The following is a 27446-nucleotide window of genomic DNA, read 5'->3' on the forward strand; positions in this document are numbered from 1 at the left end:
CAGAGATAATTTTAAAATGCCGTTGTTGACATAAACTTCGATTGCTAAGATATTCATCGACGCTATTGAGAAACTTACGACTACGTAACTGCACTTTAACTGCGCTAATTAACCAGCATTCGATTGCACATTATCCAATCTTGTGCTTTTACTAAACGTCCGCTAAATAGGGAATGCATTACGAAAACAATCCGAGAATAAAAAAAAAAGGCCAGTCAGGGTGAGCGCCGCTAACTAACCCTGATCAATTGAGGCGCTGACTAATAGTCATTGTTCATTGTAACTTCTCTCGATTGTTCGCAGTGAAGGGTCATCGGAGCTGCCGTGGATGAGTGCGAGGGGCCCCGGGCGGCTCGGTCGTACGTCCGGCTGGCGGGGGAGACGGAGCCGGAGTCAGCGTCCGGGCGTCGCCCGCGTGGCCCGCTGCCCGGGGAGGTGACCACATGGACGCCGATCTCGGGAGCGACTGCCCCAGCCCCAGCAAGCAGCCCCTTATTGAATCGACGAAGTCCGAGAGGCAGCCGGCACGGCCGCCTCGGCAGCATCGCCAACCCTTGGGGCCTACCCTCGGCCCCCCCAGACTCCGTTCACGACCGCGGCAACAATGTCGCGCAGCGCCGCCACTCGCCCACAGCAAGGTCAGTACTACTATCCCAATCATCCCCACTATCGTCAATACCATCTCCTAAGACTTGGCTGCATTCTCAGTGATAAGCGACTTTCCCCACCCCTTACCCAATAATCGTAACCGAGGATTAATTGCTGATGCGTTAAGTGAGAATTAGGCCTGCTTGTAACAAGGTACGACCATACCAATCGAATCGCCTCTAATGTGAATATCTCTAACGGGAAAAGATATGCACGAGTCGAGTAATGGGTGAAATCCTTGTGAAATGTATAAATATGCGGTGGAAAAGTGGAAAAAAGTTTTCCAGCTAAGCGATCATACGCACCCTATCCAAAATTTTACGCCCAATTCTTACGAAAACTTCTTGCCTAAAATTCGTACGTATATAGTGTACGCATAATGGTTTGAGAAACTTTTTATAAGATCCTCCCAGCAACTTTGCGCATTTCTTGCCTTTGAAGTATTAGTTCAAACTTAGTTCACTTAGAAGTGTTCGAGATAGTTGCGCCTCTCGCCTCTCGATTGGCCTATTTCGCCAAAGTCACTCAAAACTCACTGCTAAGACATTTCCAGGAATTTAGCAGACACTAAATATAAGCAATTGTGAATTATCCTGCTTGGATAATATTTTTTTTTCTTATGAAATTAAGCACCTAATACAATAATGTGGAACAGAAGAAAGAAAAATTCTCAAGGCGGACGAAGGGCAGTGTGTAATTTAATTTAAGGTAGATTATGACAAGTGAGTTTTCCGTAATGGAAATTGACACAATTATTGTAAATTAAGTAGGTAATAAATATTATCGTTGAAAATGAAATTACACAATTGAAAGTTTGTGCCGAAATTAAAGTTAAAAAGGACAGGATTTAATTAATGTCCGACGACATTTAAATTACTCGGTATTATGAAACGAAGCATAAATATGTTACTCTAGAAAATATCGATGTTTTGTTTTTTTTTGTTTTGTTTTTTGTTTTTTGTTTTTTTTTTTTGTTTTGTTTTGTACAAGGGGTTTTAAATGTATCGATCTACTTGATAAATACTCGAAAATACGTTTCATACGTATATCGAATATGGCGTGAAAAAAAATTACACCATCAAACGGCAAATGTTTAGGTTGCAATCATCATTAAGGAGCTTTCATAATTAAAAAGCAATAATGGAAAAGTAAATATCGCCATAGTCCTAAATAAATATGATGAATTTGTTGATCGTAAATTTTATAATATGAAGAATAAGCGCGGTTCTAGTTACTTGAACGATCAATTAAGCTAGCGACCGACGCTACATTTTTATCTCCGACTTTGCTGTTTTCTAATGTTCTGCAACAGCAGGATGTTCTTCCAACTGTCGTCGCGTCGCTCAAATGTCGTCGATCGCCCGCGGTAATTGGCTTTTTATTCAACTTTGCTCGCGGCTATTACGCTATTACGTAAATGCGATCGTTTCCTAAAAAGTCAGAGCTCGTTTATGTATATGGCAGACGTTTTGTTGACGACGATATTTAAGAATATTAATATGCCCATACACAATGCACATCGCCATTATCAATGTTTCCGAAGCATCGTTTCTGCAGTGTGTATTAACTAAACAGTGAATTAACATTTTTTAAAAATATTTTTATAATGCTTGTCCGAGCATATTTATATTAGGCTTGCAAACATAAATGTGTAATTGTAAATAGGCGCTTCGTTCGAAAATGTAGAGATGTTAATTTGAGTAGAAGAAAAACAGTAATAGTGGCAATAATGATAACAGTGATAATGATAATGATAATGATAATGATAAATAGTGTAATAAGTCAGTTGGATTAGTTTTCTTGCGCAAACAGTGGGAAATTGCTCGGGCGTGTAAACTTAGTAATGCTCGTCAAGTCGCAGGCAACTATGAATGAAAGGAAAATGTTAAATATATTAAAATGCTAAATTGTCTGCTGTGAGATAAGACAAGATGATAAGGAAAAACGTAACTCATCGTGTCTATGTATGCGCAGCGTTACTCCTGATAAATGGGGGTAAGTCGTTGGATGGCGAGAACGGATATTCCTCCTTTGGGACTACTGAAGTAGATCCCGAATTTGAGTTTGAGATGATGGGTAGCGCGAGCTTTAAAAGAAGCAGCGAAATAAAAGTTGGGAATGAAAGTAATCGGTGAGCGGTGGAATGTAGCTCGTATGAAGCAACCAGAGGCAGCGCGACGAGGTAGTCAATGTCGGTCCCTGTACGAGCGGCCCCTTGGTGCAAACGGCTAGCGACGCAGCGCGACGTCCCGACGAATCAAGCTTCGGTGGTGGGCTATCGGCCGACGTCGGGACGTCGCAGGGGCGCTGTCCGCGGCGTCGGCGCGCGCACTCGGCGGCCCCCTGTAGTTCCCTAACATTTGGGCTGCTTCTGATGTTGGTGGTGGTGGCGGCGGCGGCTTTGGGGGGTACGGGGGTGGGCGCGGTAGCCGGGACAGTGTGTGTCGGCGCCTCATAGTCCTCGCGGGGCCGCAGCTCGGTGCACGCAGCTACGTTGGAAGGGACACGTAAGAGTAGTCGCGGGCAGAGCGCCAAACCGCGCCGGGGGCCTGTATGGCGAGTGGCTACCCGGAGTCGACGACAACGACGACGAAGACGCCTCAGCTGCTTCAGCTGCTGTTTGCGGCTTGTCGAGGAGTCGCTCGGTCATTTCCCTGGGGCGCGAGGCGGTGAGTTTACCAGCTATATCGTTCTCGCTTTCCCTCTCTCTCTCTCTCTCTCTCTCGCTGTCTATCTCAATATCTCTATCATTCCATTTGTTCTCTCTATCTCACCTCCTCCCCCCGTCCCTAAATCTCGCTCTCTCTCTCTCGACCGTTGCCTGAACTTTCAGCGGCCTTGGGGCGGCGAGAGGGTGCGCCGATGGGGCGGAGGAGATGGGCACCGCGAAGAAGCGTCCTATCGATTGCGCCGCCTCGAAAGCTCTTTCCTCGCGTCGCTTCCCTTCTATCTCACACTCTCCCTCTTTCTCTCTCTCTCTCTCTCTCTCTCTCTCTCTCTCTCTCTCTCTCTCTCTCTCTCTCTTTGGCTTTGTCGCCGTTTCCCCCGCCCGTCGTGTGGCCGCTATTATAGCCTCGGTACCCGTGCAAAGGTATAGAGATCCCCTCCGGTCTCCTGTGCCTCCTCCTCTTCCCCTTTCGTTTACCAATCACAATTCGTCTGCACCGAGTATTGAGAAAAAGTCCATGCGCCTGGCTAGATATGGCTTCCGGTCTCGCGCCGGATCCCCGTGCGCGGAGCGACAATGGTTTTTGTGTGCGTGGGCGCGTGTCGACGATCGCGCACCGACCGATGCATTATTTGCCTCTGCATCTCTAGTCGTCTCTCCTCGTCTCGCTTTGCCCGTATTAGCTTTGAAATGGTATAGGATGATTATTGAGAACATTTTAAAGTAACGTCCGCATGCGTGAGATGTCGGATACTCATTTATTTTGCAATTGTCATAATAGTTCATATTGTCAAAAGGGAGAAATAAGCGATTATTTACTGTAACCTCCTTTCTGGCCAACAAAAAAGGAACACAATGTTACACTATCATGTATTTCTGGAATGAGATGTCGGTATAAAGTAGTACTGACATAATATAATATTTGGTATAACGCTTCGAATTAGAGATAGATATTTAAAATCACTTGAGAACTATGTTTTATTATAAAAGGTTCTGTTTTTTCCTTTAGCGATAGCCTACATAGTTCCTGAATTATCATAATTTCAAAACGCACATTTATTTCATGAGTATCTTAATGCGTGCCGTTACAATTATATCGATTTTTTTTGTTTTAGTATGTAGTAAATACGCAAGAGAGTGTTTTGTTTTTGTTTTTGAATAAAAAGTATTTGGTATGCTATTTCAGAGTGTTTTTAACTTAGGTCTTGTAAGTGCAGTCAAATGGTATATTTATAACCTTAAAGTTTTCTAGTGTGACTAAAATATTCTGAAAATTATTTTAATTCTATATTTTGTAAATGGTTTGTCTTTTTATCATGTGATAAGATAAAATTTTTATTCAACCTGTAAGCATTATTTTTCTTTTAAAACAAGATACGTCAGCAATTTCGCTAGAAAGAATTGCTTTTATTCTAATGAATTTATCTCCGGGGACTAAGTGTAGTTTCCATCATTTATCTACGGAGAAACTGTTTACTTGTACAGATTGCGCATTGCTTTAAATATAGAATATGAAGTATACGAAAAAATTTAAAGGAAAGGATTGAACGAACGCAAAATATTCGAGGCTCAAAAATATTTGTACACTTTTTTAACTTTTAAATGTGATAAATAATATTAATGGTTATGTTGTTTGTATTTTAATAATAAATATTTCTCTGGATCATTTGGTAAATCATTGTATTTATAAATAATAGCAACTTATTGAACTTGATACGTATTATTGTGCCAGCCAATTATAACGATCAAGCAATATAGTTCGTTCATAACAAAACTCATCAACGTTTTAATATGAGTGTTTTTGATGAAATACTTTATTTTTATTCATAATCGCTCGAAAACTTGACTTTTATCAAAATATAATTCATATATTAGTATCTGTCTCAACCACTGCCCTATAATAATAAAAGATTATATGTAAACTTAAAACAAATATTGCATTTGATCAAGCTTTTTTCTTTTTATTTTTCTCATCAATTGTAATAGTTTGAAAATCTTTCATAAATCCTATGTAGTCTTTATATCTTGATATTTCGGATAATATGTGCTAACAGCTCCAAACTTTTAACGAGTTTTAATTAAATTTCTGCCATTTACAATTTGTTTAAATATTTTAAATTTTGGCGAGATGATGTTACGACTCGTTAACGTCTGTCTAAATTTATACACAAAATCCAATAAAAGACGAAGAAGTGTGCACCCCAAGCACCTGCGCTCACCCATATTCACAAACACATCCCATTGAAAAATCTTTCACCAACAGTTGCCGAAGTTGCGGTAGCAACCGAATCGCATTTAAAGAAAAGAAACGAAATACAGAAAGTAGAAGCCCTATAGGTGAGTGTATTGTATCGGTGTCGTCTTGTCTAATTTAGCGCGAGTCCTCGGCAAGGTTTTTGTACATTGGTCATCGCACGCACGCACATCTTCCTTATTTTGTTTTATATGCTGGCGGCAGTCGTTGGATGCTTTAAGCACTTTGGCGACAACCCGACGAGGATGATATGCCGTCGCCGCCGTGACTCGTCCCCTCTTCACCCCCACCCCCACCCCTCTTCATCACAGCGGCGCCGTTGTTGCTTTTGCTAGTCCTCTCATTCTCTCATCTTCTCTGTTTCTCTGTCTCTCCCCTCCTCTCATGCTCGCTGTCTATCTCGCTCCCTCCCCCTTTCTCTTTACGCCAAAAATAATTTCACTATAGTTTTATTACTCTCTAAGACTCTAGAGCAAGCACTCGGCGTATTCCGGATTGTTACACGAGATGATTTGCTGGACGCGTCAGCCTAGTTGGCCTGATTAGCAATGCATTTAGATAATTGAACGTCTTATTTATGTATATGGCTTTTTTTTTTTTTTTTTTCCTCAATGGATGTTAAGAGGGAGAACGTAACTTAAGAAATCGGATTCAGTAGTATTGCCGAGACCGTAAAGCTTGTGTTGCGTGATGCGCCATTATTTGCTGTTATTTTAAATGCGTGATAAGGCGTCTGTGAACACAATTTCAATGATTCCCCGTCAACATATATCGTTGAAAATTGCATAAAAAATGAAATGAAAATGTAGCTATTAAATCACAAAGTAAGTGGTATCAAATTTATTATAATGAGTGTGTCTATGATGAATGCTACGACGTGGGTGCAAAAAAAGTATTACAAATAATTATTAGAACTAATCTATTCGTTCTGTTGTGATTATAAAAGCGTAACGCTTATCTAGATATCAGTTTTTTTTTTATTATGCAAAGCTCATTAAAGCCAAACCTTAAAGACTAAGGAACAAAAAAGTACTTTGAAAACGACAACCGCACCAACCAAATATTATTTGTACAAAAAGAAACATCTGGATATCAACATTATCTAACTTATCAATCAAAGCGGTAAATATATTTTCACGAGAGTGTACCGAAAAGTGTGTCAGAGTAGAAGAAGGAAATCCCGCGAAATTATCGTTAAAGATAGAATTTTTAGAAGCTGTCTACGACGACATAACGTAAGCGCAAATTACATTGTAAATGTAATTTTGAAAGTGAAAACGCTAGTTGGTCTAGTATTCTACTATTTTCTCCCACGTGCAGGAAAAAAAAAGCTTTATAATTCGTATACATCCAATACACGTGGGAGCTTATGACCCACTTTTTATCACAATACGCGCAGGTCTAAAAGTCCGTTGATGTGAAATATGAGATAAAATTTACATATGTGCATGCGCTAAGATAATGTAGTTAAGATTGATGTAAATAATACAGGAGCAGTTTCGCAGTCCCCTACTTCCTTGATTATGCTGACTCCCATTCGGATATTTTGTTATTTATAATAATGGGCGTATTGTTCTCTTCTATCAAAAGCAAAATGACTGGCATTTTTACAACAAAAGGTCGTGTTTGTAATAAATAGTCAGCAACGGTAATGGCTCGGTTGATTACATACATTACATAGGATATATACTGTTAGCATTTTGAAGATTGTTGTTTTTTACTATTTCCATTACGTTGCGCTCTCGCCCTTACCGCAAACCACTCGCCATTTTCTTTGTATTTTCTATCATCATTGCACCTTCTCAACGCCCTTTTATTACTTTAACCATTTCAAACATTATATTTCTGGATATTATTTATGGTTTTCTTTATTTTGCAACTCTTTTCATTACTTTCCATCTTGATTTTTAGTTTATTACGGTTTCAATGAGTCTTTAGAACTCCGAAGATAATCACTTACATTTATACCTCGGATTAAACTGCAAGCCCTTTAACCATAATAGAGTACAATAATTGAAGAAATGTAATTCCAAGAACTCTAATTATTATAGTCCAATTTCATTCGTATTAATTGAAACCAAATAAAAATTATTGTAATGTTTGTCGAGATAATATAAATATATTATGAAACAGAAATAACGTATTAAAAATTAATCTAAATATTATTTAAAGCATTTTAAATATTTTGTCATATTCACAGTCACGCGATTAAATTTCTTTTTTGTTTTATAATCGTACTACTTTCCCGTTACTTGCTACTAATTTATTTTTTGGCTATACAGCTGTTAATTAACAAGTATCCGATGTAATGAATATTGAGAAAATTAGTGAACCCGATATCTATATATTTACAATAACAATAACAATAATAACAATAACAATAACAATAATAATAATAATAATAATAATAATAATAATAATCATTGATTAATAAGCAAGAAAATTATTATCGAAAATGCGATAGACTGACGAAGTTAAAAATTCCGATAAAAGCCTATCATTATCTCACTTCTATATTTCAGTTGCTCTAATCACGCTAATGCACTTATACAGTGTATTATGTGGGAAATTCATTAGCAGCAAATTTTCCACTCCCCGTACAATTTAAAACATCACATATAAATACAACGGGTAATTCAAGGAGTAACCTTAAACAGCAATAAAATTCAATTAGTACGTAATTCCTTTCTGCATTATTTATTTTTAAGAATTTCTTAATCATTTTTATATTCGCAGTAATTGTTCATTTTCTGTCTTATTTACAATAAAGAATACTGTATAAATGATATAATTGAATAATTTACATAAATAGATGAGATATGTGTTAGACAAAATTCAAATTCAAATTATTACATGCAATTACACCATTAGTCGCTTTAAACAGCGAACACAAATTCATAAATATCAAAAATTAGATATTTTATAATTTACATAAACATAGTTGATACAATAGCATTACTATCAATCAAATTGATGGCAATTAAGGCCAGCGATAGATAATTAGGATATTATGTTTGTTGTCTGAATTCGACTATATGGTAATAATATTTTTATTACTCATTATATCTTAGCTGTTTACAAGTTAAAAGCAAGTTTACTGACTAGTTGAATATTATACATTTTACAAAAATCTCAAATATAAATAGAAAAATATAATACTACATGTTACATAATTATTTAGTTAAAAAATTTCCCTCCTATTACGTAAATTAAAATAACAAAATATTCTCCATAATCAAATTGGTTTGTTAAGAAACTAAATATATGCAATGATCTGGATGTGCTTAGAGCACATCTATCGAATAAATAGACAATTTTAGACTTTAATTGCAACGTATAATATTGAAAATACCAAGATTAATATTGGTAATTATACTGGAAGCTTCTATCAATGAAGCACGATGCGATCAGCTAATCTCGTTAATATTGCATCGCATGTCGGATGAAACTAAGATGTCCACTCGCATTCTCAAGAATTTAATATACTAATGAACAACATATTGTAAAAAGAAAGTGACATCAACATTCGAAGTCAATGTCGATAGCATAAGTGAAAGTCATTCCAGTTTAAGCTTACCTATTACATTTCACTCCTTATAATATCACTGTACAATTTACTTATTCGTGTCTTAGTGAGAGTCTAGTAGTTAATTTCTTTCAGATGTTTCATCGATCGTACGGCAAGTTTCTTCTCTAGAGAATAATTTCTTGCTGACAGTTTTATTTTATAAGCTTATATTTTCTTACTCAACAAATAATAAAGATGAAAATTTACATAATATATATTCTCGTACGTTCTCATGCGATTGTATCATATTTCTAATTTGCACCAATTCTTATGAAAATAGTTTTGATTTTACATAATATAACTAACATAACACGTCCCCGGGGAGATGGATAATGATTATATATATATATATATATATATAATCTAATCTAATATATCTAATATATATATATATATATATATATATATAAACTAAAATTACAAGCTTAAAATTACTAATATCTTTTATTGAGATAACACATGAAAAAAAATATTAAATGGGTGGAATAATATTCGAAACGATAATGAATAGATTTAAATATTTTATAAAGATCTTCCAAAATAAAGATCTTCGTTTTAGTAGTATACGACAATTGATTTTCTATATTACATTTTTCGTTTTACTCTGCTGCATCAATTATGATGTATCAGTATTTTGCATTAAATAAGATATTCCTAATCAATTTCGTCGTCTGAAATAACAAAAGCAATATTTTAATTAATCTTGAGCGTGCTGAGCGTCGAAGAATAATAATAAAACCGTAAAATGTTAAATGAATTAAAATGGAAATATCTTTCCTTACAAATTTTATCTACGATCAACGTCCGCCCATACATTTTCAATATCATAGTATGGTCGGTTTGGTTCCCATATACGAGCGGTACGAGAGTCGGGAATATACGGAGGAAAAAATTCCAAACGAAAAAATGCAAAACGTGCCAATTTTCCGTGTAAAATGAAGAATTAAAAAAAAAAACATTTCCCAGCCAAAACGACGAGTTTGAAGATTTGTTGGAAAATGTGTCTAGTAGAATCGCCTCAACCTCTCCCTCCCATTCACAAGCGCCGGCGACCGCAGCAGCGAGCGGAGGTAAACACGCGTCCTACAATCATCGTCGAATTGCAAAATATATGCACGCGGGTACCGTCAACACGATCAATCGATGCATCATCGTGATAATAATAAAACGCGCACGCTCAGTAGTGCAAGCCCGTGCAAACTCAGACGTCGAGCCAATACTCGCTCCATTTGGTAAGCCGGCCTGTGTAATTAAGTGGACGACGCCGACGCCTATGCGAATATCTTTTTCCCGTACCTCCGCGGCCGTCGACCGACTGCACTACGTGTATATTTGCGGGCGTGTGTGTGCTGGCCGTTAGTCTTCTTTTCAAGAGTGCAGATGTAATAGAGCAAAAAGATTCTGCGGGAAATTCGCGTTCAACTTGCCGGGCCCAGACCTTTGTAATAGGGGATCGCGGGCCTGTGACTCACGGGATTTCCGGAACTTGAGAGAAAATCGAAGGCGAGCACCTTGGCTTTTTCAGGTTTTTACGTAACTGCGATGCATAATACCGGCTGCGCATTGATTTAAAGTATTAAACTTATTTCTAGAGCAATGTGTCGTGTACTTACAAATTCATGAGAAGCTGGTGTGTATTAATAGCGCGTTAATGGCGCCAATAAATTTGGAAAGAAATTAAAAAGATATTTAATTAATGGATTCGAAGGCCTATTTAAATGATATGGAAAATCAATTTAACTCACTTTCGCGAAGGTAAGACAGGGATATTATCTTTCTTAAATGTAAAATTCTCAAATGCAAAATATGTTTTAATCTTTTCTCTTAATGCGTGTAAAACGTTTATATTTATTAAAAAAAAAAATAAAATAATTATAAATAGAGCTTTATAATGATGTGTACGTAATTTATCAATTAATTAAGCCTCAAATATGCCATTAAATTTTTTAATACTTTACATTACTTTGTTACATAAATTCTAGCATGACAGTATAATGTAAAAAAGTTTCATTATACTAACAGTGCTTTATTTATTTAGAAAACGATGTATTTATACGTATACTTTCTCTACAGGAAAGATACATTTACTTAAAATAAAATGGAAATGCTATTATAAAAAATTTATCTATGATATTTTTAAAGTTAAACTCCTATGATAATTACATATTTTTATATTACGAATTAGAATTTTACTTTATAATTTTATAATAATAAAAAACTGATTAAATCGTTTAATTAATAAACAAAGAATTCTTTTTTTTCTTGTCTATACAAGAGATTTTTTTGTTTATGTTTTTGTTTTTTATTTCGGAAAGATTATCGGGGTTATTTTATTTTTCATTATATATATTTTTTTTCTTTGTTCGAAAGTAAAATCATTTGCAATAATCATATGAAACAACTATATGACCCAAATATCGATTTATGTATATACTGTATACCATATAAGACGTTCCCGTAATTATAAGTGTCCTCGTTATCTTCATCAATTATTGTTGAAATTATGATTAAGTTTTAACGAAGTATTTTTACGTCTCGAAGTAAAATAAAATTTACACCTTCGGTTGGCAGGACTTTCTCCGATTGTTGATCTCATGCATTCCTACTTCAGAAAAACGTCATTCATATTTATAGATACATATTTGCCATTCCTTGATTAACTGATATGAAAATTTTTTTTTCAACTTTTTAGTATCCCCATGTTCAATTAACACAGCTTTCAATGTGCATTGTAATTCTGTCGAACAAACGTCCAAATCCAATGATTCCGATTAAAAAATAAAAAACCTTAATTTACACATACAAATAATATTCTTATAATTTCTAGGAGATTTATAGGAATTATATTTAAATTAGCATGATTTACTATAAATGCTTAATATTTAATGAATAAAATAAGAATGAAATAAGAATATATTTATTTTGTAATATAGTTTTGCTAGATTAAGAATTAAAAGATATTATAGCGTTTAGTATACACCTTGAAAGTGAAAATAAATTACAGTTAACGAAATTGATAAAAATGTTGAAATTAATTCGTGTGTCATCGTACACAAATACGTCGCTTTTTATTATCTTAATTCAATAAAATGGATTATCTACACTTCTCATTTGGCTGCAGAAGAATCCGCAAATGTTCGGAATGCTAATTCACCCACCTGAACAATGGCCAAATGGGCGAAGCTGCAAGCGATCACTGCCCCTATGTTAATTTACCCTTACTAATCTGACTTACCGATGCTTATCAAATAATTTTTTTGCATTTTATACCCTCCAATTGGCTTACATTCGTCATCTCTATATAAATATAAAAAATGGCTTTTCCACTTTTAATAATCATTAAAATAGTTGAATTAATTTTGTTGAGAAATGCAAAATTTTTCTTGGATTCAAGGAAATTATGTTGAAATGTATTTTGACCCAAAGTGACAACTAGAATACAAATTAATTAACAATTTTAACTTTGCTCAAGTTACGCATATAAAAAGTTTTTGATTCTACAATTAAGTTCAACATTGATAGTTATTTAAGATGCCTTATCGAAATTTATGGCTATAATTATACCGATAATAGCACGCAAAAATTCTAAATAATGGTATTGTTTCAAATATTCATAAAAATATATTCAATTGTTTAAACGGGCTAAATATGCTCGTGAGAATAATCAGTATTGAAAAAAAGGAGTTTAATTTATATAACTACCAGTTTTATTTTAAAAGTAGTATTATCGTATCTCACAGTAATAGAAGTTTTTTATTACTCTGGATAGATTTTAATGTCAGATTTTTATGTTAAAACAATTTAAAACTTATATTCATATAAAATTGCACTATTCTAGATAGAGATTAAAATATTGTTTAATTATACAAGAAAATAAAAATGAAGATATTATGATTACAGAAAATTGATATATAAATTACAAAACAAAAAGAGTATGTGTATAATTTATCATACTTTTAACCTCGTAATTTTATAATCCTATTGAAATACGTAATGTCTTACTTTGTCATATTTAATAATGCGTAAATTATAAATTATAAATATTGTAATTAATAATAATATTGAGATGTGAATTAAATTTGAACTGAAATTTCTTGACTATTATAATATCTGGGTCATGATTCTGATGAAAACTGAGCTAAGGTTAAAAGTATAGTTTAAAGTTGCACTATAAACTATAAAAAAATATTTATTTTGCTAAATCACCATTTTATGAATTCTACTGTTTAGAATTGGTTTAGTAAAAAAAAAAACCTTTTCTCGAGTATTTATATTTTATATAAATTTTTATTATTATTTTTTTTTTTTACTTTTATTTTCAATGAAAATTATGAAATAAAATTTTCATGTTAGTAAACACGAATCTACTGCGAAAATCTTATATTTTACGTGCTAAATATATCGATTGTACATAAAGCACAATATGAAAAATATGCATTAATAACAACATTAATTTTTTATAATCAAGTTAATACAGAGCATATTGAATTTTATTTAGCCTGGAAGTACAAAGATTCGCATGTTAAACATTTCGGATTATTTGGATGATTGTATAAAATGTCTATAAAAAGAAAAACAATAGTTATAAGATTCAATATATATCGAAATATGTATACTTGCATTGACTAATTTAACGCCAACTATTATAACCACTTTTCTAGCAGTATTGGACACACACACACATATATATATATATATATGTGTGTGTGTGTGTGTGTGTGTGTGTGTGTGTGTGAATATGTAATACTACCTAGGAAGAGAGTATTTCTAATTATGTTTTACTTAATTGAAAATTCCTTGTTTTTCGAGGAAATATATAATGCGAAAACATAATTTTATCACTGATTGCTCAAATCGAAAAGCAGAATACATTAACACATCACGTCGAAATGCTCTTTTGTATTCTTCCACGACCTAATCGTGCGAGGATCAATTGAATTTTCACATCCATTATATAGGACCTAATGGATCAATGTCGCTGAGAAACTTGCACATGCTAGGGCACATGCTTTATTTATCATATCTTACCTTATAACGTGATTTCTGCATCTAACTTTATTAATTGACATACGTATAATGGTGTAGCTTTGATATTTTTGTAGTACTACCATAAATTTTCATCAGCTTTATTATTTCTTTACGAATTTTTATGACTACTCATTCTTAAGAAACCGTTAAGACTTCGAGCTATTATTTATGAGTCAGTAAAATATAAAAATATCAGATATTTAATATATATTATATTGGATGGATGGTAGATTTAAAAAGTAGGTTAACGCAAATATCTAAAAATTATTTTCATTATGAAATATTTAATAAAAAAAATTGTTTAACCCTCGGCTTTTTTTTATTTTGTTTTTTGTTTTTGTTTTATGTATGTGAAATATTTCCTATTTGTTCATTCTACAAGTATAATGATAAAGAAAATTCCACTACAATATTAGATTCTATTTGATTGTCTATGGTATGCTATTAAACAATTATTTTTATTAATTTACTACCAACTTTCTGTAAAATTTATTACGCAACTTTATAACTATAGATCTCTGTAGATAGAGAAAATTACATATATTTTTAATAACTTATAATAAATGCATTAAATATATACTGGTTTTCGCTATCAAACATAATATTCTAAATTAAACGAATGCAGTACAGGCGTTTTACATAAGATGCACATCGAGATTGAAATCATATTATTTTCATATTCTTGTAAGAGCATATTTTTATAAAAATCAAAAAATTCTTATCATAATTTAAGCGTGTGGGGGTATATTTACATGAGTACTTCAGAAAGTTGAAATAAAAAAAAAAATTATCATATATTGATCTCGCGATAATCTTCTTTTTATATTCATTAAAGGTATGCAAATAAAATACATAATTTTATACTCTACGCGAAGAGAGTGAAATGAGAATTAACGTTGGCTTATTAAATATTGTAATAAAATTTTTGTTTATATTTTAGCAGCCCTTATTATTTATCATACATATCTTTGATCTATATACTCATATTCTGTGCTTTAACTCTGCTTCTATCTTTTGCTCTGAGCCAGCATTATGTTCCAGATGATGCACGAAATTTCTGTCTTCTATATAAACCTCGAATTGAATAATATAAATTTTTCATTAACAAATTCAGATTTTGTTTAAATCTTCATGGTTTGAGCATGTATATAATCTAATAGACTTTTTGAAATAATTGAGCAAAGACATTTATAAACGGGACAGTAACATATTAAAAATTAACATTCATAATTGTTAATTAATGATATTAATAATGATATTAGTAGAAATGATCAAATACAATAAAAATATTCAACATTTGATTATATATGATTAAAAAAAAAATACTTATTAATAATCAGGCAATACCGATTCATAATTAACATTATTATAATGTACCAAAGAAAATTTCCTCGAAGGCACAATTATAATTCGATCGTTTATTTTAAATATATAACGTAATAGTGAAGAATATAATTAATAAACAAGTATAAAATTCTTTTATGTCATTATTCAATTTTTATAATGTAAAAACTAAGACTTTAAAGTATACGTTTTTATTACTTTTATTTATAACTACCGACAGATTAACGACTTCAAATGTTGATAATACGATATTTTTACATTATTAAAGCCGTTCATTAAATTATTTACGTTGGAACGCTATTTTAACATGTTCATTTCGTTTTAGTACTAATTGTTATTTCAAATAATAAGAAAACTTGCACTAAGAATGCGCTTACTTATAAATAGAATAGTTGGTTGAAAAACAAGTTTAACATGGGCGTAATATATTCTTACTAATACTAAGAAATTCAAGATTTTCTTATACTAAAAAAAGAAATGCTTGTTGTTTCATTGGACTCTATGGATGAAGAAAGAAAATTCCAAATTTGTCATGTTGCTGCAGTCCATAAAAGAGAAGAAGAAAAAATAAGTGTTTAATATACAAGGATGATAAGTTCATAGAAAAGTATAGGAAAAAAATTATATGTATAAATAGAAATATTACACTAAGTCCTCTGGTTCGTATGTAAACAAGTGATTTGCAAATAAATGACTTTATCAATCTGATGTATGTGTTGGAATTTTACGACTTTGAAAGCAGGAACAGTCTGAATAAGCTACAAAAGTGGTATTTATTAAAAAAAGTTACCGAGACTGTGAACTATGTTGACTTTGGATGTATGTTTACTTACACGAAAGAACTTCGAAAAGAAGGTATCCGTTGATTTTCCGTTGTTCACATTATTCTCGAGGCTTTTGTACTTACAAAGCGCCAGGTGCCGCTGTAACGATATTCCATATAAAAATTACCTATCTCTCACCATTAAACGCTTTCCTTTCTTCAAGTACGTAATTTATTATTTACTGCGATGGGCAGAGACAAGTGAAAAGTAGCTTTAGATGAGGAAGGATTTTCCATTAATTCACCAACAAGTCCGCGTACATATATAGCATTATGAAAAATAGAAAACGCTGCTTATCATTTTACTGGATCTCGTTATTTACTGGTAACTTTTTATTTTCTCAAACTCATTAGCAACTATGCATTAAATTAATTCTTCATTTTTTTTTTCACTACAAATTCTTCACAATTTCCATTAAAGTTCTTATGAAATACATTTATTTTATTTTTTCCATATTTTAAACATTTCACTATGCATGTATATGTATATTATTGTAAATGGAAAAAGTTTTTTTTACTCGAATATTAAGTATAAATGTAAGAAATTTTTTCATTTAATAAATGTCGTAATAACATAAATAAAACAAATGCATGTGTGCGTGCAAGCGTGCGCACGTGTATACAGGAAACTATAGATACGTATGATGTAATTTGCATAAAAATTTTTTTCAACCACATGAAAGATCGAATACGAAATTTATTTCTAGTCGGACAATGCAAAGGCTAATGCTTACTTAAAAAAAAAAAATAATAATAATAAGTAGATAAATAAATGAAAAAAGATAAAATTGTGAAATAAGATTATTGCATTAGGATACCTATTGGCTCATATACCACGTAATTATAATCATACTGTCGTCGTCATACTTTGTCGCTATTCAATAATAAACCGCGTTAATAACAGCGTTTACATATTACTAGATGCACCCGCACCTCTGAAATCCACGGCTTTGAGAAAATGCTTTGTTAATATTAACGCACCGTATAACAAACTTTTCCTTACCACCATCACGACAAATATGCACGCGAGCGAGAGGCAAAGAAAATTATAAAAATGTCGATCGACGCGTAATGCCGTCGTGCACGCGACCGTGAGATATACATGTAAGTATAAAGTAGGTGAGAAGAAAGTCACTGTTACACATTATGTTATGTTTAGATCTTGCAATCTTGTGTTTATGTTCATCTTCTTACTGTTTTTGACATTAAATTGTCGTCCCATCCCCTCCCTCTATTTCTCTTCTCCTACGCTCAGTCTCGACAAGTGTTATCTTCATCGTTCTTTACGTAAAGTTAATATATTTACTGTAAAAATACGATTGAAAGTCGAATGACGCTTAAATTTGTTTATGAATTTCGTTTAGTAAGTAAAAATAATACCTATGAATGCAAATGAAGTTTAACTAGTGTGTTTTTAAAAATAAATTTACTCGATTCTCAGAAAAGAAAATGTCCACGTAACCTAAAAAAAAAATCGAATGAAATTTTGTTTAACGTTCGCCAAGAATTGTCATGGCTCCTCTCTTCCTGCTGTTCGTTTAACCTGAAGAAAGAAACGTTTAACGGCACAAGTATGCCTCGCATTACGTTCACATAGACACAGTAAACGTCAATGCTACAAAATATATTAAAACCTCGAGCACTTTCGTAAGTATCGGTAAATGCGAAATTCTAAAGGAAAGGGAAATTCGGATCGTTAGTTCACTCTGAAATTTCATTGAAAATGGACTGCATTGAAAGAGCCGTTGTCATCGAGAATATGAGAAAACCAGTACCTTACGTAAAAGGAATTTAGGACGGAATGCGCACCGACGCCGAAATCAACGACGCAATTTCATTGAAAATCTCGACTAAAGTGTGCGGCCGCACTCGTTAATGCTACATAAACTCAATAGGCGATAATAATTTTTCTTTCCCCCTCTCTCTCTCTCTCTCTCTCTCTCTCGCACGCACGCACGCGCACGCACGCACGCACACTTACTCTTCCCTCTCAATCTCGCTATCTCTTTCAAAATACACGGGTTGGAAAAAGTCGGTCTTTCGTGCCTCGTATTGAGAAGTGCGACGGCACGTGAAGGTTGCATTTTTAATCGAGTGACGCGACTGGTTCTGGCGATTAAGAAAGCGCACTCTGACGAAAGTATGGAGACGCTGCCGTGTGTTGCTGTATCGCTCGATGTATTGACTCATTTCGTCGGTTGTATTATTAATTGTGATTTATAATGAAAGCTGAATGGAATAAATCGACCGAAGCCGGCAGTAGAGGCAATCTCGAAGAAACATAAATTGGAATTAAGTTTCTCCTACTCGAAAAGTAATCCGTAATCCCGAATATTTGACTGTGGGAATAACTAACGCTGCGCATGATTGCTCAATATTTATTTGTCCGAAGCTCAAGCACGATGGAAATATCAACATAAAAGTTGCTTCGGGATGAGATAACGATAGCGTATACATTATTCTACACTCGCTTTTCAATTTAAGTGCGCGTGTGCGTGTGCGTGCGCCTATGCCTGCGCCTGTGCATACACACAAGAGAGCGTAGCGACAGTTTTTCTTCGCTGTGCCAGAACATCAATGGGCTTTTTCCTTCCGCTCAGCTTCATTCTCAAAGCTTCTAGCAACTTGCAAGGAGAGGCTCTTACCCTAATATAATTATAAGACCATTTTTTATCGGCTTTCGACCTCGATAATTTTCTAGCTTTATGAATAATATCTCCACGTATATTGAGATTAATGGAAAGAAAAAATCTTGCCATTTATTAAACTAGTGCTAAAAGAAAATAAAAATGGGGCTTATTTTTATTGTCGCATCTCCAGACGTAGCATTGGTGAATGAATACAGTTATGGCAGAGAGTCGATGCTCTATTAAATACTTTTATACTGGTGTATAAGTTGCCAGCAGCGGCCTATCAAATTATGCAATGCAATTGAATTGATAAATTAGAAAGGAACAAAAGATCGTGGGTGGTCTCGTTACTTTAGTTTACAATATCGACAACTTTGCATGAAAAGCTTCACATTTTTCCACGTTGAAAACACTTTCGTTAAATAAGCGATCGATGTCTGTCAGTTGCTTAGGAGACCGGCAACGGGCTATTATCAGTTTTTAATTGCTCACTTCCATCATCATTTAGAGCGCTCGAGGCGCAATTTTAATGGGGAAATAATTATTATAAACTTTTTTAAATTCTGTTCTAGAATACCGTCTCGTTTTACCACTTCAATAGGCAATAAGTGTGAAAATTCTTGTACTATTAGGCAATATAAAAAAGTTGAGTTGATATTACAGGTTGTAGCTAAGGTAAAGCTAGTTCGGACAAAAATTTGCATCCTTAACTGACAAAAGCATTTTAAAAATCGGAACGGTAATTTATAAAAATTATCATACTCCATTAAAACAACCAAGTTACTGTTAAATGAATTGGACGCTTTTGAAAGCTTAAAACAAAGGCCGTAAAATAACTGCAGCCACTGATATTTATTATAAAGAACGTTTAATCTAATTAACATTTTATTAAGAATTAAATGTTTAAAATTCATCATTTACGCCTAAAGAACGATACAATCTACTTAAACCGTATTAATATCAATTAAGATCCAATTAGTATAACTCCAATTACTTGGCGTTTACATTTTACTAACAATGTACCTAACATATTAAAAAAATTACTTTAATCATCTCCACGATCAAAATAATGATTATCAATTAAATTGAGCCGACAATTGCAAACACGATGATTAATAACAATTGGTAATTCAAATAAGCGACCCAAATAGCTTCCAAAAATAAATGTTCACGTAAACAATATACGTAAAATAAAATCTGTACTCTAGAGACTTCCTAAATAATTCCCTCGGACAATGGTCCTGAGATCGTGATTGTAAAACGAAATTTTTTCATTACGCAGTTCAAGGATGCGTCCTTTCGATGCGCAACCACCACGATAGGAAAGAACGTGTAAAGGAAAGAGGTGCACTAGACTTTTCTACTCTTGACCTACAACTCGCCCACTAAAAGCCCAAATCCCATACACACACACACACACGCGCGCGCGCGCACACAATTCACAAATATACAAATTATTCGCTCTACCTCTAACTTATAATGTTTACTGACAGAATTTTTTCGGCTAGAGTAGGCAAAGTTAGTGGGAGCGAGTCCAAAGTCGAGTCGCCGTGCGAGATCATCGACAATTTCCCACGAGTTGCCCAGTGGGATTTTTATTTCGCGTCCTCGAACCCCTGGCACTTGCTGCTCACGTATATTTCAAATCGAAGATCTGAAGACGATTTAATATGCTGCAGGTATCGCGAGTGCCAAGACCATTCCTGTCCGCCCGTAATGTTGCATTAAGGTTATCTGCATTTCAAATTAAAAAGTAACTGGTTGTGAGAAAAATTTGCCAAGCGCGTTCAAGCTACACCTGGCAGACGTGAATTTTATTAGAAAAATATGTTTTGCATTAAAAGCATTGTTGTGTCAATGTTCAAACATTGAATATCGCGTGGTATTTTCTTTATCGCATATAAACATTTAATGTGCCTGGTTATAATTTAATAAGGACATCTAGATGGTTTTATACTTAATAAAAAGTTTTTAGCGAGTTCTACGGATGCAAAATAATTAAAAGCTTCGTTTATAGACTTATTTCACTCTTTTTTATGATTTCGAGTAATCGAGCTTTTCTATTTTACATGAACGGATATTTTAAATGTGTGTTGTTGTATTATTGGTTAAACGGCAAATATTCTCCTCAAAAGTACATAAACAATGAGAAAATATTGTCTATTTTAAAAGTCATTTTTTACTTCTAATTGTATAAAATGAAAGAAAGCATTGTAAATATTGTTAAAACTATTTCTATTCTAATTTATAAATGATAGTAAAACAAAAGATTGAAGTAACTTTTTTTATACCACTTGGATATTTTGTACGATTTTCATGGTTTTTTTTCTTCTTTTTTTCTTCTTCTTTTCTTTTTAAATAAATAGCGACGTTATGTACATACATATATATTTTTTTCACGTATACGCTTAATAATATTATAATTAATATATTTCATTATATTCTATTTTAGGCTGTATAATCGCAGGTTAATTTGCGTATGTTTTTGAGCGTGTACGTACAATTAAATATAATATATGAAATTATCCGTAAATATTTAAAGTACATTTTAGCAGCAATTAATTATTGTCTCTATTAATTATACAACGAATGAGCGTAAAGTGATAATATTTTGACAGATTTGCCTCAAATGCCAGCAAACCAAATTTATCATTTATCATATTTTCAAAATATTTTGTTATTTTATAATTTCAAAATATTACGGATGATTGTCTGATTATTCAAATAAATCAATCGATGAAATTTCTGTAAATTATTAGATTACTACATACTTCCGTTTTAATATTACGTTTGCTTTGAAATATATTTTCTGCATTACAGTTATTGTATTAAGGGCAATAAAATACATATAAATCCATTTCTCAAACTCATTCCCATTATTACAATATTATAATGTTATGAAAATTATTATATGCCTGGATTGATTACCTTTCAATTATATAGAAATAAAAGGCTTTGATATTCAAAATGATATAAATACAGTCTGTCGTAATTTATTAAGTTATTAATGCGGTAATTTCTATAATTTCCATAAAAGCTGGCTATTATAGTGTTATATTCTTTTATTTTGCCTATATTATGAATTTAGTAAACAAAAACAAAAAAAAAAAAAAAAAAAAAAAAAAAAAAATGTTGGTTGAACAAATCATTATAATTAAACAAATGTGCGCTTCAAAAGCTCATCTTCGTGCTGGTAAATTGTAGTTACTAAAGATATGCGATTTAGTTTTTCGTTGACGAGCGCTAGAGGAACAAATCATTATAATTAAACAAATGTGCGCTTCAAAAGCTCATCTTCGTGCTGGTAAATTGTAGTTACTAAAGATATGCGATTTAGTTTTTCGTTGACGAGCGCTAGAGTACCTTGTACATTGATTTTTCACAAGACTACAGTGAGATTCGTCGACAACAATTCAATTTCGATAAAAAGAAAGCAGCCACTTCGCAAAGGTGCTTCCCCATGCTCATCTTAAAATGCATATCCACTAATTAATATTATTTAATTTGAAATTGTCGAGTGAGTGTAATTTCAAATATAACCACGTTTTATATTGAAATTCTAAGGGAATTGAAAAAGCAATGGTTTCTAGTTGCCTCGACGCAGGATCTGGAATTTTATGACAGAGCTATGAGGCCAGCAGCCTAGAATGCACAAGACGTAAACTTAGAAATGCACGTTTGACGCAGCGTCGCGACCGCTGGCGTACGTACAGTCGTCTCGGCATGAAACTCAATTTATAAAATGATATCGTGGAGAGGAAAAAGAAACTTTTATGTAATTACACGTTTTTATGCGACGTAAGTCTGTATCTTTTCTCCTGCACATTTTTGTCTAAATTTATGTCTAGTTATTTTTTTCTTTCTTTTTTTCTTCTTTTTTTTTCTTTCTAATATTTAATTCGCCCCTTTTCCCCTGAATTCGAGAGCAACAGTACATTCGGAAATATTAAATGATCGACGCTGCGTAAAATAAATGGAAATACGAACATTGTTTTTCCTAATAATATTGAAAATTTAGAGCTAAATTATATAAAAATGAACGTGAAATTAAAAAATTAGGCGTATGATTTAAGAAATCCTTTAAATCAGTATATATAAACAATTAACTAGAGATAATATTGCCTTCGACGCATTGGATTAATTTATGTCGATTTTTTAACTTTAAGTATAGTGTGAGTCGACATTTTGTTACGTAATTGAAAGTTTCAGTTTGATGTTGCATATTACGAGGTACCAATTTCAATCATTAATATTTATGTAAATTTTTTAACAAACGATTCTCCATATTGCCACGCTTTAGGACATTTTACATCTACCGAACTCTCAATCTCATGTGACGTCTGTTAAAAATTCCTGATTACATTTAACATATTAAATAATTAAAACGAGAGAACGAAATTCTTGAACTACATAAGTTATTTGAATAACGACATTCGCCAAACTGGCTTATAATGGAAAGCGTGAAGTAGTAATAGTGAGTTTTCATCTATTCGATCGTCATTGGGAATAAATAAGTTCACTTTGTACGTGCGAACTACGTAATGACATAGTTCCGACGATAATGGCGCATCCGTCTGTATCCGCGTGCTTCTCGTATCATTTAACAAAAATCACACTGACTTTGATTACTTTCTTAACTCGTGAAAACCATTAACTTCCCTCGTTTACCTAACTACTTACCAACGATCTTACCCCCCGAAACCTTCGACCCCCGCACCTAAGCACACACATGTGCGCTTTAGCATTCGATATGAAAAGAGAATCAGTGCCGCAAAGCCCTCAATCACTGCCTCGAAAATTGGCTGGACCCAGTGCACGAACACAAATCGGACTTTTAACGAAACTGGCCGAGCTCCATTGTCTGTCCCATCAATGTCTCGTGACAAAAAGGTGCCATCGCTCGCGTGAGACGAAGCTAAACGAGAGAGCGTTAAATCGAGAGAGATGACCACCACCACCTGCACAAATAACGCTAAATAGGGACTCCCATGAAAATGCAGGTAGCGAGAGTTTGACACGAGAGGCGGATCCAGCGACAACGAGCTACTAATATGCGGCAGTCCGGGCCCCGAACCGCTGGCGAGGCTAAGCGCGGTGGCGGTCACTGTCGAGGCGAGGTCACTGTCACCGAGCACCAGCGACAGAAGAAGCATCAGCAGCAGAAACGCGGCCCAGGAATCGATTGACTAGTGCAATGAGTGCCCAGTCCCAGCTTGCCCACGACACCCTGGAGCTCGAGATCTTCGAGGTCAGTCTCCCAGTGGCGCGCGCCCCATGCCGACATTATCCGCCGCTCGATTATTCGCTCGACGTGTCGTCCCCTCGACCTTCTCTCTCTCTCTCTCTCTCTCTCTATCCTTAATCCGCGAGCCGAGCCCAGACTCTCGATTCAACGACGCGCCTATTTCAGAAGCCCTTTTCCCATCCCCTAATTACCACCGTCGTTTCGCAACACGCGGTTTCTTGAACATGGAATTCCGAGCTGGCGATTCTAGTAACGATGTGAGAAAAAGAGTGGCAGACAGATTTTCCCTCCTTTGATGATGCGAGTTCGCATCCGTTCGTCAAAGACAACGATGATGTCGCTCTCGCGATGCTTTCTTTCACGTATTTTAAGGGAGAGACGAGGAAGAAGTTGAGGGACGTAATCGAAGGTAAAAACCGGCTTTGAGTATTCAATTACTCGCAATCGCACTTAACGACGCAAATACATAGGCTTGGCTCGACTATCGAACGTGCGCGAGAGTATCGAATTTGGATTTGCAAAGTCGGGGGCCAATCACGCTACGAGCGTTTACGTCGTCAAATTGAAATCCTTTGATAGAACTCCGCTTCAGCGTCTGATAAGCGCGCGTTTCCATTAGGTCATTAGCAGTCCCCATTAGCCGCGGTTGCGAGATCGCTCGCAAATTAGAATCGACGATAAATTTAGGGCCGTGATCGAGGATGATTGAGCCGCGTTGCATTGGCACGTGTACCGGGGCATTGCAGAATGACGAGGGTATCCTAAACGCGTCGACGGACGAGCTGAGTCACCAGGATAATGAGCGAGTGGAGAACGAGGAGGAAGAGGATGATTTTAATAATGACGTTGATGATGACGTCGACGACACCAACGACAAAGATGAAAACAATGATGACGACGACTACGACGACGACTACGACGACTACGACGACTACGACGACTACGACGACGATGATGATGAGAAAGAGAAGGAGGAAAATGAGACGAGTAAAGGGGACATCTCGAGCCTCGAGTGTGCCCGAGGCGCACTGCCCAAGAGGCGAAAACTCCAGCCAATAAGGCGCAAGTCTACACCTGCGGATCCTCACATTACGGTAATACGACCGACAAGCTTTTGCCGCTATACCCACGTACGTTCTCGTCCTGCTGCGGAGGCGACCGAAGTCTACATCGCGTCACTCGCTTTTCATCCAATTGGAATCATACTTTGCTTGTCACTTCCGACGAATCGTTAAATGGCTTTTCAAAATCTACTCAAACGAGAGATCGCACTATTGCACCGACGTCCGTCGCATCGCGCCGTCTCGTTTTTTCAAATAGCTTGTCTATGAGAAAGAGAACGACCGTGCGTCGGAATAATTCGTAATTTCCTCGGGCTAAATATACGAAAACGAAATAGAGTCTGTTTGGAGCGTTGAAGGACGCTGGCCATCCTCGGCGTAGGCTTAACTTAGCAAATGCAATGTTCAAGAGTCGGCGCTCGGGGCGTCACCAGCGTCATCGACATCATCATTATCATCATCAGCATCATCAGCATCATCAGCATCATCAGCATCATCAGCATCAGCCACAACAGCAGAGATTGGGACCGGAGGCGAGCTCGTCGCGCGAGGGCCTCGAGGAGCCCGCGGACGGCCTTTGCTCCTTAAAAAGGGACTCGTCGAGCAGCCTCGGGGCCGCGAGCGTTCGCCACAACAGCCTCAGGGAAAGCCTCCTCACTGTCCTCGGCAAGCTTGTCGTGTGGAAGGGCGCGAGGTACCGGCCGACCCCGACCTCCTCGAGCTCCATACCCCAGAGCTCGCCCCCGCCCACGGAGTGCATCGGACGGACCACGGGTTTCTTCTCCTCTGCCGAGGACTCCCGTAGTAAGGATCACATCTCATGCACGTGTCTGCATTATCAGCAACCCCGACGTCCCCGACCACTCGAGGCATGCCAGTCTACGTCCTCGCTCCACGGTCCTCTCTCACCCGACCACAAGGTCACGCCACGGATTTTCTCTCTCTCTCTCTCTCTCTCTCTCTCTCTCACTCTCTCTCTCCCCCTCTCTCCGTCTCTCTATTCCCTGACCCTGCCCGGAATCTTGTAACTTTTGCGTATCCGACCCCTGCTAGTTCGACACCCCTCACCTGCCCCCCTCCCGGCCACTCTTTTTGGATGTCCGATCGCTTTATTTACCATTGTATATGTAGGGACTCGCGATGTTTGTCCACTCTTATGATAATGTAGTGACAGAGAAACTACTTGGGTAAGCATTATTATTTGTTCATTCAAGTCGTATATTTTGTGAAAGTTTTGCACGCCAAATATGTAGAGTGAAATTTTTGCTCCATTGTAATGCAATATTCAATATCGATTTTGCACTCCACTTATCCCTCCCATCTGAACGCAAGATATACCGTAAGAAAATAAATTAGCGAAGATTACTCATACGCCATGATATAATCTCAAAAATCCTCGCTAAACGTATACATTATCCTTGGAGTGAAAAATCGCTATCGTTGTAGTGATTACGAGCCAAATTATTTAGCTTGTGTGTGTATTGCATGTGTCATGTATAATTCAAAAAGAAGCTTTATAGGTGCATCGATAGAATATATCATATTTCTAAAATAAGTTTTGCACTCGAAAAATAATGCACTCACACCTATTGATATTTATGATCTTTATTAGCACTTGGTTTCAGCTATATTTTTGTAGCTTTATTATTATAAAATAAGTTGCGTACGTTTAAAAAACGGACATTTGGAATGGCTTATACTTATTACCGTAGGACTACTACGCGCACGCACACACACGCGCACACACGCGCATACACATGCTCTCTCTCTCTCTCTCTCTATCTCTATCTCTCTCTATCTCTCTCTATCTCTCTCTCTCTCTCTCTAAATATAATATTAAACTACTTTATTTAACAACGATAAAGAAAATAGTGCACAGGAATTTTTGTTGCCGAAAGTCTTGACTATGTGTAAGAGTAACCACCGTTCACTTGGTAATAAATACGACATATTATATTCAAATAAAAATGAATTCTCATTGAACAGTGTAAAAAAATTGCGAACAACCACATCTCCTCTGCCGTACGAACCTATTATAATTTGATATTGAAAATATCTAATTATTCCATTTTTAAGGATTCGTATTAACATTAATCGGATATTCCGTTCAATTGACAACTAATTGGCGGCCAATCAATAAGGAAATCCGATTACTTTATCACTCCGTTGTCCCAACT

General features: G+C 35.2%; 1 protein-coding gene across 5 annotated transcripts in view; it reads left to right on the plus strand.

The window, feature by feature from the left end:
- Window positions 1-288: 288 nt before the first annotated feature.
- Window positions 289-27446, plus strand: part of ATP8B (ATPase phospholipid transporting 8B) — a 43848-nt gene continuing 16690 nt past the window's right edge. For all 5 annotated transcript variants that reach the window (XM_011500430.1, XM_011500431.1, XM_011500432.1 and 2 more), the window contains exon 1: window positions 289-638. In XM_011500430.1, coding sequence (XP_011498732.1) covers window positions 605-638 — 34 coding nt within the window. In that variant the 5' untranslated portion in view covers window positions 289-604. The remainder of the gene's footprint in view (window positions 639-27446) is intronic.

Source organism: Ceratosolen solmsi, unplaced genomic scaffold (genome assembly GCF_000503995.2).
Source record: "Ceratosolen solmsi marchali unplaced genomic scaffold, CerSol_1.0 scaffold56, whole genome shotgun sequence".
NCBI lineage: Eukaryota > Metazoa > Arthropoda > Insecta > Hymenoptera > Agaonidae > Ceratosolen > Ceratosolen solmsi.